Source organism: Euleptes europaea, chromosome 19, assembly GCF_029931775.1.
Source record: "Euleptes europaea isolate rEulEur1 chromosome 19, rEulEur1.hap1, whole genome shotgun sequence".
NCBI lineage: Eukaryota > Metazoa > Chordata > Lepidosauria > Squamata > Sphaerodactylidae > Euleptes > Euleptes europaea.
This window is the reverse complement of record NC_079330.1, coordinates 613,162-631,982: the sequence shown is the minus strand read 5'-3', so window position 1 is coordinate 631,982 and position 18,821 is coordinate 613,162. Positions and strand designations below refer to the sequence as shown.

General features: G+C 54.0%; 2 protein-coding genes across 2 annotated transcripts in view; one reads left to right on the top strand and one right to left on the bottom strand.

Moving 5' to 3' along the window:
- The window catches only part of HSPG2 (heparan sulfate proteoglycan 2), a 68,492-nt gene extending 55,691 nt beyond the window's left edge, over positions 1-12,801 (top strand). Inside the window, exons 76-93 of the mRNA XM_056865468.1 lie at positions 317-433; positions 1,369-1,453; positions 5,686-5,830; positions 6,389-6,488; positions 7,170-7,279; positions 7,421-7,529; positions 8,173-8,271; positions 8,357-8,578; positions 8,793-9,037; positions 9,249-9,420; positions 9,642-9,764; positions 9,929-9,985; positions 10,284-10,359; positions 10,596-10,674; positions 11,604-11,671; positions 11,772-11,855; positions 12,100-12,203; positions 12,604-12,801. Coding sequence (XP_056721446.1) covers positions 317-433; positions 1,369-1,453; positions 5,686-5,830; positions 6,389-6,488; positions 7,170-7,279; positions 7,421-7,529; positions 8,173-8,271; positions 8,357-8,578; positions 8,793-9,037; positions 9,249-9,420; positions 9,642-9,764; positions 9,929-9,985; positions 10,284-10,359; positions 10,596-10,674; positions 11,604-11,671; positions 11,772-11,855; positions 12,100-12,203; positions 12,604-12,776 — 2,168 coding nt within the window. The 3' untranslated portion in view covers positions 12,777-12,801. The remainder of the gene's footprint in view (positions 1-316; positions 434-1,368; positions 1,454-5,685; positions 5,831-6,388; positions 6,489-7,169; positions 7,280-7,420; positions 7,530-8,172; positions 8,272-8,356; positions 8,579-8,792; positions 9,038-9,248; positions 9,421-9,641; positions 9,765-9,928; positions 9,986-10,283; positions 10,360-10,595; positions 10,675-11,603; positions 11,672-11,771; positions 11,856-12,099; positions 12,204-12,603) is intronic.
- Positions 12,802-15,271: 2,470 nt separating this feature from the next.
- Positions 15,272-16,925, bottom strand: LDLRAD2 (low density lipoprotein receptor class A domain containing 2). Its single transcript, XM_056865602.1, has 4 exons — positions 16,367-16,925; positions 16,138-16,287; positions 15,592-15,708; positions 15,272-15,495 (listed from the first exon to the last, which is right to left on the bottom strand). The coding sequence occupies exons 1-4, from the start codon at positions 16,923-16,925 to the stop codon at positions 15,272-15,274; spliced, it is 1,050 nt and encodes a 349-aa protein (XP_056721580.1).
- Between the last annotated feature and the right edge of the window lie 1,896 nt (positions 16,926-18,821).

Here is an 18,821-nt window from a genome sequence, read left to right as displayed (position 1 = left end):
GCTGCGGCTGCATGGGGCCCCTGGAACCGACCCTCTTCATCCCCCTGGGAAGCAGACGTGTGGCAGCTGCTGATCTCCAGGGGCTGTGGGGGCTTCTGCTGAAGGCCTCCCCTGGAGCTGAGGATGGAGATTACCGGGCTGAGTCTTCTCGGGTGGAGTCGCGCTATGCCTGAGACTGTGCCGTGGGACGGTTCTCTAGAGATGGGTGGGAAGCCGGCTTTACCTTCTCCAGAGGGGTGTGTGTGTGAAGGGCCAAGGACCCTGGTGGTGTATCTGGTGTCTAATCCCGCCCTCAGCCCCCTTGCTTTGATTGCAGAGCGGGTAGTGCCATATTTTACCCAGAATCCACAGTCCTACCTCGTCCTGCCGACCATGAAAGATGCCTATAAGACATTCGCCATTGAGATCACCTTCCGGCCGGACACTCCTGACGGTAAGAAGAGGTGCTGGGCAGCTGAGGGGAAGGTGCGCCGGGTTTCCTCACGAGTCAGAGGGCCCCGATTCTGTAAACTACCTTTCTCAGAGTCCTTTCTTTGGATGTCTGTCACTCAACACTCTGTCTTCCTTCTTACTCCCCCCTCCGCCTCTTTCTGTCCTGTCTCTGTTGTCCCCCCTTCCCCTCTGGGGGTCTCTCCTGCCCCTCCCCACCAATCCAGCTCTCATGCTTTACTCAGGTAAGTTCCCTCCGCTGGGCTGGCTGCCACTTCCTTCCCAGCCAGTCCGACGTGCCTCTGTTAACCCTTTCGGCAGCGGAGCCTTGCGTGTGTGTGTGTGAGCCGAGTGTGTCCTGCTCCCCAGGCAGTCCTTCACAAACTAACCCCGTTCTGGGGGGAGCTGCAGCAGGCGCAGCCAAAGCTCAGAAGCTGCCCCCCGCCCCCACCCCCCAGTTTGCCTAACTGTTAGTAGTGGATTTTGGCCAAGCTTAACCTCCCCATGGGCAGCTCCCGTCCAAGGGATGTCGTTTCCTCCTGCCTTGGCAAGGCTGGGTACGAGGTGCCCGGCGAGATCCTGGGTTCCCCTATTGCCCTGTGGTGCCAGCTCTTGTGCCCATGGGGTGGGGCGTGAGCTGCAGCCTGGCCAGAAAATGCACTCGAGCACAGTAGGAATGATGAGTGGGCCCCGCTGTGCCATGTCCCCAGTTGGCGCACCTCCTGCTTTGGATGATGAAGGGCACAGCAGGAGCTCTCTGTGAGGAATTCCCCCCCCCTCTGGACCCTGACCTCTGCATGGAGCTGAGCCTGCAGCGGTGCCCTCCTCTCTCTCAGGCCTTGGTTGCTGTGAACTAGCTTGGCTGAAAATCGGCCGGTGCCCTGGCTGGGAGTTGGCACGTGCCAAGAGCTTGCTGACCTCTCTCCTGTGCCTTTGCAGGGATGCTGGTGTACAACGGCCAGAAGAAAAACACGGGCACCGACTTTGTGTCCTTTGGCCTGGTGGGGGGCCGTCCAGAGCTCAGGTGAGATTGGCTGGCCTCCTCCAGCTTGGGCAAGTCCTGGAGATGGGGGGGGGGTGCCTAGGGAGGGCAGAGTTTGGGGAGGGGAGGGACGTCAGCTTGCGTATAATTGTGCTGGCCAATGGCGGTAACAATAAATGTAATGTAATCCATCCTCCCCAGTGGCTTTTTTTCCCAGGGAAACTGGTCTCTGTAGTCTGGAGGTCAGCTGTAATTCCAGGGGAACTCCAGCCCCCACCTCATGGTTATAGCAAACAAACGTTAGCGTGCTGTAAAGTTAATTGAGCAAACTAAACCAGCAACTGTTGTAGAAAACAATTGAATAAAATATGTATATATATTTCTTCTTTCAATAGTGTTATTCAAATATATACACTATGTACAATAAGTCTAGGTTAGCAAACTTAACCATAAGTTGCAAAGAACACAAAAATATAGGTACAATGTCCTTTTCAGTCTTTTTTTAGCTGTATAAAGTATCTTGTCGTTCAAGAGGTAAGATGGTCAGTTCTCCATTCAAACAGAAGTCCGGTAGTCTTTCTGTTTCGGCTTAGCAAGAGCCTTCCTCAGCGACCACTAAACAAAAATAACAGCAATATATACAACACAATTTGGCATATAAATAACAGGAATCAAAATGTAGGAACCAGCAAGAGCAAGAAAAAGAAGATTATACTTACACGCGAGCTGTTAGTAACTAGCTTTTGTGTTGGCAATGTAGCCCTGAGTATGTAAAGTATTTAAAGGTTCTAGTCACATGGTACAAAGGGGTCATGTGAGGAGTATTTAAAGTCATAGAACCCTTTATTGTGAATAAATATTCCTGATTATAGATAACATGCTAAGTCTAACGATGAATTGAGTCCTTTAGGATGTAAGGAGTCAAACATATGTATATACTTTGACTCCTGACATTTAAGTATCAGTTCAGTGTCAGTTTTCTCATGTTTGTTTGTGTTAGTATAACGCCATAATACAAATTTCTCTTTCAATTTCAAAAGTCGAACAAACCTGAAAACATCAATTTTTGTTTGTAACGGAGAGTATAGAGGGGTGGGTACATAAGAAAATGCATAGGAGAAATAATATGTCTAAGGACGAATGGAACACATTATTTAAATTAGCAGCCCAACCCGACATAGTGATTAAACCCGCTGATAAGGGCGGAGCAATTGTGGTGTTATCACAAGTAGATTACCACAATGAAATAAAACGACAACTTAATAATACGCAATTTTATAAACGCTTGACTCATGATCCTACAGAGGAAGTACAACTAATCATTCGGACGGAGGTTAATGAAGCACTAGCTGCTGACCACATATCCAAAACGACTGCTGAATATATAATGAGTATCCCAAAGTACCTAAGTTTTATGTTATCCCAAAAATCCATAAACAGACTCGTCCACCACCGGGTAGACCCATCGTAGCAAGCATTTCATCTGTTCTAGAACCCTTAGCTAAATACTTAGAATTTTTCCTTCATGAGTTTACTTTAAAAACTCCAGCATATGTCAAAGACGCTAAACATTTCATTACATGTATAGAACAACTAACTGTACCACTGACTGCGGTGCTTTGCACCCTAGATGTTAACGCTTTATACACAAACGTTCCCACGGACGCAGTACGTGCTATAATTGCTAACTTATTGGATTCACGTACAAATTTACAACCACCTACCCAGTTTCTACTTAACTTACTGGATATTGTCATGGAAAAGAACTACTTCGTATATGATGAGGAATTTTATTTGCAGATACATGGGGTTGCCATGGGGGGCGCATGCGCGCCTTCGATAGCAAATATCTATATGGTCGCATTTGAGCATGCGTATATCCTGGCAAATAACCCTTTCAGCAATTTGATGTTCTTTTATTTTAGATACATAGATGATGTTTGTTTGGCTATGCAGGATGCACATAGTTTTGCCCAATTTAACCAATGGATTAATGAACAAGACCCACATATTCAATTGAGTGGGGAATGCAGCTTAGAAGAAATTTCTTTTCTAGATGTGACCGTCTATAAAAAATTTGACGGCCAATTAGGCGTTCACCCCTATAAAAAACCGATGGCAAGGAATGCTTTACTGCATTGTGATTCTTTTCATCCACCCCATTTAAAAGACAATATCCCATATGGCCAACTGCTCCGTTTAAAACGTAATTCGACTGAACAGTCTGACTTTTTACAAGCAGCACAGAATTTGAACACAGATCTCCTACAACGGGGATATCCTAAACACGTCATCCAAAAGGCTATGCTTCAGACTAAGAGTAAACCTAGGGATCTATTAACTACAGACTGTACTACTCAGGAATCTACGCGACTTACATGCGTGATGCAATATACTTCCATGTCATTTCTAATTAGTCAAATTATCCGCAAACATTGGCACCTGGTTCAACATTTACCCGGTTGTGAAGTACCCCCACGGATTGCGTATAAACGCACAAGATCTTTCAGAGACATTCTGGTAAATACAATACCACGTCCCATATTAACATCTAATTTACCCACAGGGAATTTCAAGTGTGGATCCTGTCAGAGTTGTAAATACATGCTGACAGTTCGGGAAATCACAAATCCCACAACAGGTCGCATTTTTTAAATTGACAGTTTTAATAACTGTGACTCACGACACCTGATCTATGTGGTCAGATGCGCATGTCCTCTTTGGTATATTGGACAGACCCAAAGACCCATAAAATATCGGATCAGTGAGCATAGATCCAGGGTCAGGAATCGTGTCCTGGAGGCTCCCTTAACTCCACATTTTTTAGAAAAAAGCCATACTGATGAGGAACTTTCCTTTTTTGTATTATGGCGTTATACTAACACAAACAAACATGAGAAAACTGACATTGAACTGATACTTAAACGTCAGGAGTCAAAGTATATACATATGTTTGACTCCTTACATCCTAAAGGACTCAATTCATCGTTAGACTTAGCATGTTATCTATAATCAGGAATATTTATTCACAATAAAGGGTTCTATGACTAAATACTCCTCACATGACCCCTTTGTACCATGTGACTAGAACCTTTAAATACTTTACATACTCAGGGCTACATTGCCAACACAAAAGCTAGTTACTAACAGCTCGCGTGTAAGTATAATCTTCTTTTTCTTGCTCTTGCTGGTTCCTACATTTTGATTCCTGTTATTTATATGCCAAATTGTGTTGTATATATTGCTGTTATTTTTGTTTAGTGGTCGCTGAGGAAGGCTCTTGCTAAGCCGAAACAGAAAGACTATCGGACTTCTGTTTGAATGGAGAACTGACCATCTTACCTCTTGAACAACAAGATACTTTATACAGCTAAAAAAAGACTGAAAAGGACATTGTACCTATATTTTTGTGTTCTTTGCAACTTATGGTTAAGTTTGCTAACCTAGACTTATTGTACATAGTGTATATGATATTTGAATAACACTATTGAAAGAAGAAATATATATACATATTTTATTCAATTGTTTTCTACAACAGTTGCTGGTTTAGTTTGCCCATCTGATGGTTGGCAACCCCAAGTGAGATGCTGTGGCATACAGGGGCACCCTCCCACCGCGTCCATGGACAGACCTGCTCCCTGGCCTGGCGAGAGCAGTGCCTCTGGAGCCTGGCATCTCACCCATATGAACACATGAAGCCGCCTTGTACTGAATTGGACCCTTGGTCCATCAAAGTCAGTATTGTCTACTCAGACCAGTAGGTCTCAGGCAGAGAGGTCTTTTGCATCACCTACTTGCCTAGTCCCTTTAACTGGAGATGCCGGGGATTGAACCTGGGACCTTCTGCATGCCAAGCAGATGCTCTGCCACTGAGCCACGGCCCCTCCCTGCTAAATGTGTGCGTGCGTGGGGGGTGAGGTGCCAGTAAATGAGCAGGCCTTTCCCTCAGCGCCAAGGGCTTCATGGCCACCTGGCCCACGAGCAGCCTCTGGCTCTTTGGAGAGCTGCAATATGGCATCACCCCAGTCCCTAGAATGCTTCTCAGGGACGCAGACAGTCGTTCCCCGGCCTTGAAACTCCCAGTTGCTTTTGGCAGTCATTCATAACCAGTTTGTTCTGATTAGAGTTGTGGATTGTGGCAGCTGGGGGGGATTACCTTGTTCTGGTGATGGTGCCTTAGAAACCCACCGGGACTTTTCAGAGTGCCAGAGCTTGCCAGGGAAGAGGGGGGAGCTGCTGGTGCTTCTGCTCCTTTGAGCTGTCTGGAATTACAGGTTTGATGCTGGTTCCGGCATGGCCACCATTCGCCACCCCTCCATCATCAAGCTCGGAGAGTTCCATACAATCCGACTCTACCGCAATCTCACCCAGGGCTCCCTGGTGCTGGACCATCACCCCCCTGTGAACGGCACATCTCAGGTGAGCAGCTCTGCCAGCATCACCTTCAGGGAGAGACCCTGGAAGCATCCCTTCTCAGTAGAGAGGAGCTCTAGTCCTCGGGCAGAGCTGGCAAGAGGCATAGGGGCTTCTCAGGGCTGGGTGTGCCTGCAGGAACTGCTAGGCTGGTTGGCTAAGGGTACCTCGCCGGCGTTCTCCTCCAAAAGGGACGTTGCTTAGGGCCCCTCTCTGTGGTTTGTCCCCCCTTCTGCTGCCAAGGGAAGTGGGAGATCCGCTGGCATCTCCCTTCAGCAGCCATCCAGCACCAAGCAATCTCTGCACCCCATCCCAAGACAGAAGAGACGCTCAAACCAAACACGCAGCCTTGTGTAGTCAGAATCCCTGGCCCTGAGGTTGCAGCTGGCTGAAGGAAGTGCTGCAGTTTCCAAGAGCAAGTAGACCCATCAGGGAAGCTCCTCCCACTGACACTGAGCCCCGTGCCAATCAGCACAGCCCCCTAGCAAATGGAAAGGGGCAAGAGGGAGCCATGGGGCAGCCCACTCTGCTGGGTTTGCATGCCGCCCTTTTGTGTCTCCCCAGGGCAAATTCCAAGGTCTGGACCTAAACGAGGGGCTGTACTTGGGCGGATATCCCAACTACGCTGCCGTCTCCAAGACTGGCCTCAGCAGCGGCTTCATTGGTGAGAGGAGCACGGTGACCATCATGCACGTGTGGTCAGTGGCAGAGCCGGGGGGTGGTGGCTTGGGCAGCTGCCAGGCTTGTCCCAGGAAGTAAAGTGGCCGAGGGGTACCTGTGCCTTCCTTGAGACCTTCTGTGGAGATGGCAGAGGTCACCTTCCTCCTTGCCGTCTTGCGTTAGGAAAAGACACGGCGGGTGGAATTTGTCGCCCTTCACCCCCCTCAGAGCCCTCGTTGCCTGACCTTGTGGAGATGACCTGTGTGATTCCACCCCGGGAGCTTGCAGGCTAAGCACGGCACAGGGCGGAGGAACAGAGAAGGTTCCTGGTGCCCCTTCTCACCTCTGCCGTGAACTCGCTTGGTGGGCTCAAGAGCCACGCTCTCTGAGCCTCACCCAGCCATCTTCAGTACGGGGTTGATAATGTGGGCCTACTCTGCAAGGCGGTTCTTGAGGACTGCAACAAAAAAGTCCGAAGTGGTTTGGCCGCTTGAAAGCATCCTGCCAATGCTCGGGGCTGTTGCCGATATTCTTGGGACTGGCCCACACAGTGGCTCTGCCAATCAGCTGCTGCTTTGTCGCGCCCCCCTTCTCAATGGCTTCGATTCCCTCCCTCCTCCCACACACACACCCATAGACCTCGCAGTTGCTGCCTGCCCCTCACTCCCACTTTGCTCCCTCTTAGGGTGCGTCCGACAGCTCCTTATCCAGGGGAAGGAGGTGATCTTCAAAGACTTTGACTTGCAAGCCCACGGCGTGTCGAACTGCCCCACGTGCCAGGACCGGCCGTGCCAGGTAGCTGCCTGCAGGGGTGGCAGAGGGCAACACTGCTTGCCCCCCCAGAGGTTCTGGGCTTTGGGGTGTGAGGGTCCCAAGTGGGTCCTGTGGCTGTGACCTTAACACCCCCCCACACCTGCCCTTCCCTCCCTCGGCCAGAACGGAGGTGTCTGCAGAGACTCAGAGAGCAGCAGTTATGTGTGCGAGTGTCCCGAGGGATTTGTCGGCAGCAACTGCGAGCACTCCCAAGCCCTGCGCTGTCACCCAGGTAAGGCGCTGGTGCCTCCTGTGAAGGTGTGGAGCCAGGGTCAGGGTGCCTGCCGCCAGTGGCAGCTAGCAAGCTCCAGGGAAACGGTTGTGGATGGACCGTGTGCCCTGCTGAATCACTGGGGAGGGGGAAGGGGGAGTGTCTGCTCTTCCAGAGGGACTGGGCATGCATATGTGGCTTCTACATGTCAAGCAGCCACTCCCCTTCTGATTTGGGGGAGGGGGGATGGAACTGGCTTAAAATGGTTTGTGGCCGGGCTGAAAACACCTGACTCTAGTCAAATACTTAACCCAGGCAGCATAAGCCGGGTAGCGTAGTTCAGCAGGAGAGCGCCTGTTCAACATGCAGAAAGTCGTAGGCCGAATCCCTGGTGTCACCCCCAGTTAAAGGGTCTTGCATAGCAGGGCTCTCTCTGCCTGCAGGAGCTGCTGCCAGTTGGAGCAGACGGCTGGGATACACAGAGGCCTGGTCTGACTTAGCAGGAGGACGCTTCCCTCACCCGCCTTTCCCAACTTGGTTTCCCAGGTGCAGGCTAGATTTGTGCCAAGCCCCTCAGAGATCCATGATGAACCAGAAAGCTCTTGGGTGCCCTTGTGCCATGGCTCTGTGCCACTTGACTCTCTCTCTGTCTCTCCCCTGACAGAAGCCTGTGGTCCAGATGCCACCTGTGTTAACAAGCCCGGTGGCCGAGGCTACAGCTGCCAGTGTCTCCTGGGCAGGCACGGGGAGAAGTGCATGGCAGGCGAGTGTGGGCAGAGGGCCGGGCTCAGGGGGGGAAGTGGCAGGGTGGCGGCCTGGCTGACCCCACCCCCTGCTCTGTGCCACAGGCGCCACGGTGACCACGCCATACTTCCACGGGGGGGAGGCCTTTGTTTCCTACCCGCCCCTTACCAACATCCACTACGAGCTGCGTGTGGACATCGAGATCAAGCCCCTCTCCTCTGGTGGCCTCATCTTCTTCAGCGGGGGCAACGGAGCCCCAGTGGCAGACTTTGTCTCACTCAGCATGGCCGACCGGCACATGGAGTTCCGCTATGAGCTGGGGTCAGGTAAAAGATCTCCTCTGCAGAGTTCACCCCTCCCTGAAGGCCTGCCACAAGCAGCAGTCATTGTCTCTCTGTGCAGGAGTACCAGGTGTGGGGGTGGGGTTTCTCCTGCCATCCTCCAGTGGGCTCACTGCCCAAAGAAATGCCTTCCTGTTTGGAAATGAAACACTGGCCAAAGGAAGGCCCGTTCCCAGCCCTCGCTCCATTCCGCTTGCAGGCACCGCCCTTCTCCGGAGCGCAAAGCCCCTCGAGCTGGGCCAGTGGCACAAGATCACGGCGGAGCGCTTAAACAAAGATGGCTCCCTGCAGGTGGATGAGGAGAGGCCCGTGAAAAGGTCCTCGCCTGGCAAAAGCCAGGGCCTGAACCTGCGCACACCCATGTACCTGGGTGGCGTGGATGATACTATCCAGCTGCCGGCAGCTGCCAACATCAGCAGCCACTTCTACGGCTGCATCGGGGAGGTCAGTCTCAGGGCAGCGGGGAGAGAGGGGAGGGCTGGGTTGGCTTGGGCCTGGACTCCCAAAGGGGGTTGTGGTCTGGCAGGGCTGAGCAGCCAGAGGGCCATGGCAGACGGCTTGGAGACGGACGGGGAGCCCCGAGTGGACTCTCCAAAAGTCTGCTTCCCCAAAGGAAGTGGGCAGCTGTGGCTGATTCACACCCTTCCCCCTGCAGGTTTCAATCAATGGGAAGAAGGTGGACATCTCATACAGCTTCCTGGAGAGCCGCAGCATCTCCCAGTGCTATGACAGCTCCCCCTGCGACCGCAGACCGTGCCAGCATGGGGGCAAATGCCTGCCCACTGGCGAGTACGAATTCCAGTGCCTGTGCCGGGAGGGCTACAAGGGTGAGCAGCCTGGGAGGCAGGGAGGGAGCAGTGTGCGGGGTTGCACGTGCGCAAGTGAGGGGGGGATAGAGATAATCCCTTGAGGCCGGTGCTTCGGTGTCTCTCCCTGTCCCTTCAGAGCCTGGCCAAGGGGCCACCTGTGCATGGCTCGTGCAAGTTCACCGCAGACCCTTTGTGGTATGTCTTTAGGGCAGTGTGTTTGTGTGGTCCTCTTTCTGCAGGGGAGCGCTGTGAAGAGTCGGAGGTCCATTGCCGGCTCCCACATCCCTGCCTCAATGGGGGCACATGCGAGGATGCAACGTGTGTGTGCCCCCCGGGATTCCTGGGCTCATACTGTGAACTTGGTGAGTCACAGGCTGGCTGGAGCAGGGGCCGGGAAGAGGGGTCTCTTGGGGCAAACACTCTTTTACAAATGGGGCTTTGCCGCCCTGACTGGTAGAAGTCTCCCCCCCACCCCCGTGTCTCTCAAGAGGTTCCATAACACTCCTGTCCATCTTTTGGCACACAGATGCAACGCAGCACCAGCTGAATGTCGAGTGGACACTGGAAGGCAGCGGGGGAAACGGTATGTTGAGGGATCCGCCAGCCTTCCTGTCATGTTCTGAGAGGGCGTTGTGGTCCTGATCCTCTGGCAGGGAGGCATGGGGGCGCCCCCTTTCTCTGGGCTGGAGCTGCTGGAGCTAGCGCATCTACTGGCAGGGCAACATTTACACACACACCCTTCCAGTGCCTGTGGCCAACCCCGAGGTTGGTTTGGCTTCCCCAGCACCCCCCTCCCCAATCCAATAAGACTTCCGGTGCCCCCTTCCCTTGGGCTGCTGTGGGCTGGGAACATTTTGCAGCTCTGATTTTCCCTCCCCCAGATGCCCCAGGACAGTATGGTGCCTACTTCCATGATAGCAGCTACGTGGCACTACCACGGCATGCCTTCCCCAGGAGGTGAGTGGGGGCACACAAGACTCACCCTGCGTGGCACTCGAAGAATGGCGCCAGCAACACCGGAGGGAGAGGGGAGGCAGCATGGCTCTTGGTTTCGAGGGGGCCAGAGGGACCTCCTCCGCTTCTGGATGTGGAACAGTTACACTGCAGCTGCCCCAGGCAGGAGAAGCCTCCTCCCCCATCTCCCAGCGGGGCTTGTGAGGAGAGCCTCCACCTCTGGGTCTCTTATTTTTCAGCCTCCCCGACTCCCCAGAGACGATAGAGATGGAAGTGCGCACCAACTCTCCAAGTGGGCTGCTCCTCTGGCAGGGTGTGGTGAGTGAGACTGGCCCTTGAAATCCTGAAGGCAGTCGGACGCACCTGCAGGGTGGAAGGGGGTGCCCTCTGAAGTGGTAGAAGGGGGTGAAGAGCTGTTGGAGCTGGTGAACCAGCCTGGCAGGGGTGGGGGGAGTTGAGTCTTGGAGAGACCAGGCAGGTGGGGCCCTTTGTGACAGCAACAGAAGTGGAGTGGCTTGTGTTGAGCCCCTCCCCACCCCAGCAGCACCATCTTGGCTGCAGCAGCTGGACTGAAGGGAAGCTCTGCTCCAGTGGTGCTGGGGGGCAGCAACTGCTGGTGTGGAGCACAGGAGAGAGGAGGCAGCGTTTGCCGTACTGGCAAGGAAGTCCACTGCATGGGATAGCCCCGCTTGAGAAACAATGGGAAGCACCTGCCTGTCGCATGGCTGCTTGCTGCAAGAGGTGGGACCCCTCCTTCCCATTGCCTGTGCCTGCCTTCAACAGACTGGGCTGCAGCCAGCTTCGCTTGGCCCCGCAGGGCTTTGCACGCCACCCACCGGCTAGCCCCTGTGGCCACTGCTGCTTCTCCTGTCCCCAGCCAGGGTGTGTTCTGGCTGCCAGGCATGCGCTTCGCTAACGGTTGCACTTCCCCTGCGTGGCACTGGCCAGGTCTCTCTCTCTCTCCCTCCAGGCAACCAGGGAGGCAGGTCTTGAGCCGCATGTTGCTAATGAGGTATTTGCTGTGAAAAGCATGCTTAAGCACATGGCGGGGGAGGGGCATGTGGGGGGGATAGCCTTCCTATGCTAGGGCCTGGAAGAACTCAGGGTGAGTTGCTCAGGGTGAGTGATGCATGAGCTGGGGGGGGGGCAGTTGGAACTCAGGCTGTTGGAGCGTGGCCATCAAGAGCCAGGGGTAGATAGCTGCCTGGGGCAGCCCTCATCCCATGCTTTGGTCTCTGCTGTAGGAGGAAGGGCAAAGCGGGAAGGCGAAGGACTTCATCAGCCTTGGGCTGAAAGAGGGACACCTGGTGTTCAGGTGAGTGAGGTGCCGCTTTCCCCTTCGGCCACCCTTCTCTCGTGTTGCATTTGACCACAGAACTGTCTGTTCCCGGAGCCTGACCACCTGTCTTCCGTAGCTTTCAGCTCGGCAGTGGGGAAGCCAACATCCTGTCCGAAGACCCCGTGGATGACGGCGAGTGGCACAAGGTGACGGCCATTCGGTGAGCAGAGTGGCAGAGGCGAGGGTGGGAGTCGCGGTCTGGCCATCCAGCAGTTCGCAAGAGAAAGGCAGAGGCGGAGAAATGATGCAGGCGGGAAGGAGAGCTCCGTGCGAGCCAGGGAGGCAGTTCTACCCCACCCAATTGCCCTCCGGGTCTCTCCTCTTGCTGGACCCAAATGTCTCTCCCCCCATTGCTTATTCTCTCACCAAATTTCAGTTGTTGGATCTTTCTGTTCCTCCTTCAGGGAAGGGAGACGAGGCTTCCTTCAGGTTGACGGTGAGGAAATGGTATCCGGGGAGTCTCCTGGCAAGAACGTCATGGTGAATGCTAAAGGTCGAGTTTACATAGGTAAGCCCTGTTTTGTCTCAAGAAATCTGGACTGGCTGATAAAGCGGGTCACAGCCCCACCAGGGCTCCGTGGACTACAAACACCACGGCAGATGTGGGCATGAGGGTGGCGGCGCCTGTTGACCTGCCTGGCCCAGACGTGAAAACTGGCAGCCACTTGGGGATTTCCCAAAGCCCTTTCAGCTGAAGGCTCCCGAGGTCATTCCCGAAAATAGCTCCAAGGAGGGAGGGCTGCTAAGTGCTGATGCCAGGAGGCCTGGCCTTGGGGCAGGGCCCTGCTCCTGAAGCCTCGAGGACCCTCCGGCTGCGACACCTGGCCTGATTCCGGGGAGAGGGAGAGCAGATCCCTTGGTGCTACATTCTGACCGGCGGTTCCTTCTCCTTCTTACCCCCACCCCAGGAGGAGCACCTGATATCCAAACCTTGACCACAGGCAAGTACATCTCAGGACTCACAGGGTGTGTTAAGAACGTGGTGCTGCTGAACGAGAGGCCGGGCGAGCACCCCCCGCCCCCGGTGGACCTGCAGCACCACTCCGAGGCCAGCCTGAACATCCAGGAATGCCCCTCATAGGCCAGGCCAGCCTCTTCCGCACTCCTCGCTGTTTTCTTGTCATCAGGCCAATCCAGAGACACCTCTCGTTGTTGTTATTATTATTATTATTTTATTATGATTTTTTTAAGAAACAAAAACGGTGCTTTGCTGCTACCAAAAAGTGTGTGTGGGGGAGTTGGTTTGTGTTTGTGTAAGTGACAGACCAACCGGCCAGCCGGGCCTCCCCCCCCCCCCCCAGGACAGAGACAGCCCAGCAGCGGACGCCAAGGAACAGAGCTGCGCTGGTGGGCGAAGAACCAGGACGGCGGCTGCTCATGCGCCTCTGGGACTACCGGAGAGGCCAGCTCAGAGGACTCACGGCGGGGGGCAGGTGCAGCCTCCCCTTGGGGCCTGGGGCCCCAGGGCTTCTCCGCTTCAGCTGCTGGGCTGGGCCAGGCGGGTCGCGACCAAAGATTTCCCCCTTCTCTACGGAGAAGGGATGCTTCTGCCCCCTGGGAAAGGAAAGAGCTCTCATTCCTGATTCTCTGCAGCATCTGCCATCTTGTCAAGTCAGGCCAGGCTTGCTGAAAGCGGTGGGGAAATGGAGTGACGCCTGTTACCCCCCCCCAGCACTCCTGCAGCGTCTCCGCTTGGGGGCCAGCTCTGGAGCTTTCTGTGTTTGTCACAACGTCCCTCCCCTGCCCCACATGACCTGGGAGTGCAGATAAGGGCTGGGAGACAGACAGCCCTCCTCCCTGGGCATTCCTTCAGTGACACAGAGAAGGCCAAGCAAGTCATGCACTGCGTGTGGGATTGCCCTGGGCTTCACCCCATGAGCCCCACCCACTGGGGAGGGCCTCATGGCTGTGTCCAAAGGCCACATGTCAGAGGCCTTCCTTTCCCCACCGAACCACGGCCCTCAGATTGCTTTGGTGCCCTGCTCTGTATGGGGCCCGCCTGTCACTTTGACGTGAACAGACCCCTCATTACAGCCTGCCCCACAGGATCCCCCAGCTTTGGAAGGCTTAGGCAGGGGACTCGGACCTGGCTGGCCACGGGGCCGGTGCCCCCTTATCAGCGGCCGGCACCTTCCCTTTGGTGGGCTCGGATGGGATGGGGCAGGGCGCTGGGTCAGCTGCTTAGGTGGGAGCTGGAAGCGGGGGGGCCTCCCCACCGCCGCTGCTGCTCCTGCCTGCTCTCTCTGATGTGAGCTAATGGGTAGAGGTCCCCCTCCAGGGAGGGGAGCTCTCTGTGCGGTGATAAAGAGGTGGAAGGAGCCCTTCACAACTGAGAACCCCGGGGTTTCTGCCACAGGGGCCCCCTGAGATCTTGCAGTAACCGAGGGAGGCAAACCGGAGCAGAGCACAGGCTTTGACCAAAATGACCCACCCGGCCCTCTCTGAGCGCCTTGGGTTTTGTTCTCACGCCTGCTGGTGGCCACAAGCAGACCTGCGTTCCGTTCTCCATGTGGCCTACGTTGGCCTGGGGGATGTGCTTTTCCAGCCAGCCCCGACTCCTCGGCCCTGCCCACCTTCTCCAAGAATCAGAACACTGTCTGGGAGACCCGGCCACACTCAGGTCGTCCTGGAACGCATTCCTGTCTTTGCTGCCCACGTTTGTTCTTTTTTCTTTCTTAAATAAATGGTGCTGAACCCCATGAGACTGGTGAATGTGCGGCTCGCGTTCTGGACAGCCCTCAGCTGAGACGGTGGTACACCAGCTGGCCCTCGGAGAAGGGGTGAACACAGAAGATGGGGAGGGTGGGAGAGAAATGCTGGGGTGGGGTGGGGGTGCTGCCGAGCCAGAGGCTCCATGGCACAGCTGGGAGCAGGCTGAGCAAAAAACTCCGCGGCTATCTCTTGCCAGAGACCAACTTTCCGTTTGTGGGGAAGGAGGGGGGAGAGTGATAATCTAACACTGCTGGTGTCAAGGAGGGATTCTGCGGCCTGCGGCTGATCATTAGTGTTGCCGGGTCCCTCTGCCACCAGCGGGAGGAGTTTGGGGTGGGACTTCAATGCCACAATCCCATTGCCAAAGCTGCCATTTTCTCCAGGTGATCTGATCTCTATAGGCTGGAGATCTCCAGCTATTACCGGGAGGTTCGCAACCCTACTGATCACGCCCTGGCATCTCAAATGCCCGCACTTTGAAGCTGGTCCTGCCCCCCTGCAGAAAGCCCCCACCCTCTGTCCCTCAAGTAAGAGGTCTCGCTTCTTAATAGGCTATAGGGAGCAGCAGCCATGGCTCTCCCTGCCCTGCTCAAACCTCAGCCCGACCATGGGAGGCAGGTGTGGCTGTTCCACGGTCCCCTGGCAAAGCTTGGTGGCTGCGCCTGTGTCCAGCACACTCATCGCTGCACCACACTGTAAGCTGCTTCCTTGCCTCAGGGCCTGGAGGGAGGGAGAGGCCCGGGAGCCAGGGCCTGGTGTGGCATTTTCCTGCCCTCATGGGTGGCTACAGAGTAGCCAGTTCCACTGGCCGGCCAGTTGCTTAACCCCATCCCCTGGGCCACATTCTGCAAGCAAGGGCCAAGGTCACACCGGCAATTGGGCGCCAGCCTCCGGGGTCACTTGGATGGGCTTCCTGTGGGCACAGCTCTGCATGAAAAGATGGCAGGCAGCACAGGCAGCGTTGCAACCAGGCAGGAACCGGCAAGCGCCGACTCTCCAAAGGAAGAAGCCGGGGTTCCAGCAGCACCAGTACAGGAGAGCTGCTCCGACGGCAGCAGCCAGCGGGGCAAAGAAGGTCCGGTGCTTGTCTGCAGGGGAAGGAGAAGGAGGATGCCAGTGAGTGAGGGCAGCTGGTCTGAACCAGTCTTGCCCCCCACTGTTGAGTCTGCCCAGGAGACGTTTACCTGCTTTGTCCCAGGCGGCAGCACCTGCAGGCGGCAGCAGGCTCTCCTGGAGTCCTGCACGGGTCACCCGCCTTGGCAGAGCACTGACCATGGCGGAGGCCTGGACCGGCAGAGGGTCTGGATGTGCGGGAGAGCCTGGGGTGAGGGATGGGCGAAAGCGAGACCATATCCAGGGAGGAAAGAGGAAGAGTCCAGTAGCAGCTTAAAGACTAACAAAATGTGTGGCAGGGTGGGAGCTTTCATATCCAGGGAGAGCGCACACCCACCTCCCTTCCCCTCATTCTCCAGCACCCCTTCCCTTAGCGAGTGTTGCCTCAGGGGTGTGCTCTATACAGCCGGCCTCCCCCAGCCCCACTGCCCTGCTGCTTTGCAGCTCCCCCCTGGCTCCTTCCCTCCCTCAACACCTAAAGTTGGATTTGCCCTGTGCATCCAGCAGCTCCAAATTCTGGCAACGTGGAGCTCTGAACAAGCAACTAAATCCCTTCTGGGAATCCGGTGATCAGAAAGGGGCTCTCGGTCTCACTTTCCCCCTGTCGTCACACTGACCTTTGCAGCAGGCCGGGGGCTGGCCGGCTTGGTCTGTGCCATCCCCGCAGTTGTCGACATTGCTGCGGTCACACACCAAGCTGCAGGGGATGCACTTGCCGTTGCGGCAGGGAAAGTACCGTTCTCTGCTGCAGGCAGAGGCGTTTAACCCTGCAACGGCAACGTGGGAATGAAGTAGGGCAGCCCCAACAGACCCAGCTCGGCTCGACCCTCATTGCTCCCGGCTTACCGGTTCGGAGGGACGTGAAGTCACCCACAAAGTCCACACGGGGTTGCTGGCCACGGGTCACAAGCCGCAAGGTCAGGAAGCTGCCAGTGGACAGGACAGGCCTGGGGATGTTCTTGCCGCAAAGCGGGGTTCCCAACGGCTGGGCAGTGCGGTCCCTGCCGTCGTACAGTTGCACGTAGGAACCTGCGGCACAAGGCTCTGAAGTCTCTTGCTCCCTTCTGGCCTTTGGGGGTCCTGGGGGGAGGGGCTCTTTGTGGGCACTGAGCGGAGTGCTGGGCAGCTCCGGCCACATGCTGTACACCAGGAAGAAGCGGAACTGGAACTGCACCTGGTCTTGAGGGGAGGCGGCCTGCAGGGTGAGCTCACAGTCAGTGCCTGTGGCCACAAAGTAGTAACGGCGGGAATCTCGGTGGGAAGTCAACACCATCCCGTCCCCTTGGAGGGTCTGGCCACAAACGTCTACCACGCTCACTGTTGGGGAAGAAAGACCAAGCGCATCAGGAGCGAAGCCGCCCACAGGACTTCCCTGCCTTGGGAAATCAGGCCCAAGGGGCTCCATTTCACCCAACACCATCCAGGCACAGAGGGAAAGAAAACGAGGGACGAGACGAGTCTGATGGTGGGACCCATCGGCGTGGGCACAGGGTGTTTTGGTATTTCAAGTGCTACCAGGTTTATTATTAGTAAGCAAGCAAATGTGATTAACATATTTCTGACTTTCTCTCCCACCTTTCTGAAAAGCAGTATCTATAACTACTAAAAACAATCTTAACGGAGAAACTTTGCACCCTCTTGAACTTCCCAAAGGTGATTTTAGTGGAGGTGAATACAGCACGGCTGTCCCCGACTGGCCACCACCATCTCTCATGGGTGAGGGGCCCAGCTGCTGGATGGCTGGCTGAGCAAGACATCTGCTGTCCTGGAGGTAGTCTTGCAGTAGGTAGCCCCATCCGGTGAGAGGAAAGCAGAGCTGGGCAGCAGGCCTTCTGTACCGAAAGGCCACGCAGGGATCCCGCACCCACTAGCTCCTACTGGCCTTTCCACTCCAGCTCCCCCCACCCCACCCCTTTCATCTTCAACAGTTTCAGCTTTCTATGCGGAAGAAATACGGAAAAAAATCAAGTTCGTAAGACAAAAAAACTTTGCACAAGCAAATAAAACAGGCAAATATCTTGCAGCACTGATCAACAAAGAAAAACAGAAGAGGAAAATGTCAAAAAAGATGGACAGATAACACAAAGAAGAAGAAATCTTGAAGTGCTTCTCAAACTATTTCAAAGAGCTTTACAAGAAAAACAAACAAAACGAACGACTGGAAGAGATAACTATATTGCACAAAATCAGTTGAACCATCTATCTACTGAGGAAAAAATATGCTGAACCAGGATATATCATTGGAGGAAGTATTACAAGCAATCAACAAATTAAAAGTAGGAAAGACACCAGGACCAGAGGGGCTAGCTGCAAAATATTATAAATTCTTTATAGATGAATTGGCTCCAATGCTCACGAATGTAATGAATGAAATCAATAAGAAATCTGTGATCCCCGATACCTGGAGAGAAGCACACATTACTCTCATCTTTAAAGAAGGCAATGACCCAGCATTACCCTCCTCTTACAGACCTATATCTCTTCTCAACACAGATTACAAAATATTCTCTTCAATCATTTCGCAGAGACTACTAACAAACGTCGATAAACTGATCAACAATACCAAACGGGATTCATACCGAAACGCTATATGGTTGATAACATTAGATTCTTAATTAATGCATGAGAGTTTGTAAAACACAAGAAGGAAAAGTGTGCTTTCATTTTTGTCGACGCGGAAAAAGCGTTTGATAACATCTCATGGCAATTTATTCTTAGGGTAATACAAAGCATAAGTGATGAAGGTAACCTAACTACATGGATCTCTAGCATTTACTCAGACAAAGCGCCAAACTGTTAATAAATGGGAAACTCACATCTAACATTGACGTTGAGAAAGGCACTAGACAAGGGTGTCCCCTATCCCCACTCTTATTTAACTTTGGAGATCTTGGCAAACAAAATCAGGTCAAATCCAGCAATACTTGGATTACAGATGCAAGGAGAAGAATTTAAAATCGGGGATATGCGGATGATGTCCTTCTGACAATTGCACAACCGCAAGTAGGAATAGCAGAATTAATGAGTAACATACAAACCTACGGAGACCTGGCTGGATATAAGCTCAATAAATCGAAGACAAAGATCTTTTTGGAAAATGTAACTAAGGAAGAAGAAACGGATATAGCTGAACGCATTGGGTGCACAATAGCTACAAAACCGATAGAGTATATAGGGATACTTATACCAAAAAAGAGCACAGATATCTATAAATACAACTACCTGCCAGTTTGGAACAAAATAGAGAAAGACCTGCAGGTATGGATTAAATTAAGGATATCATGGCTGGGCAAGATTGCTA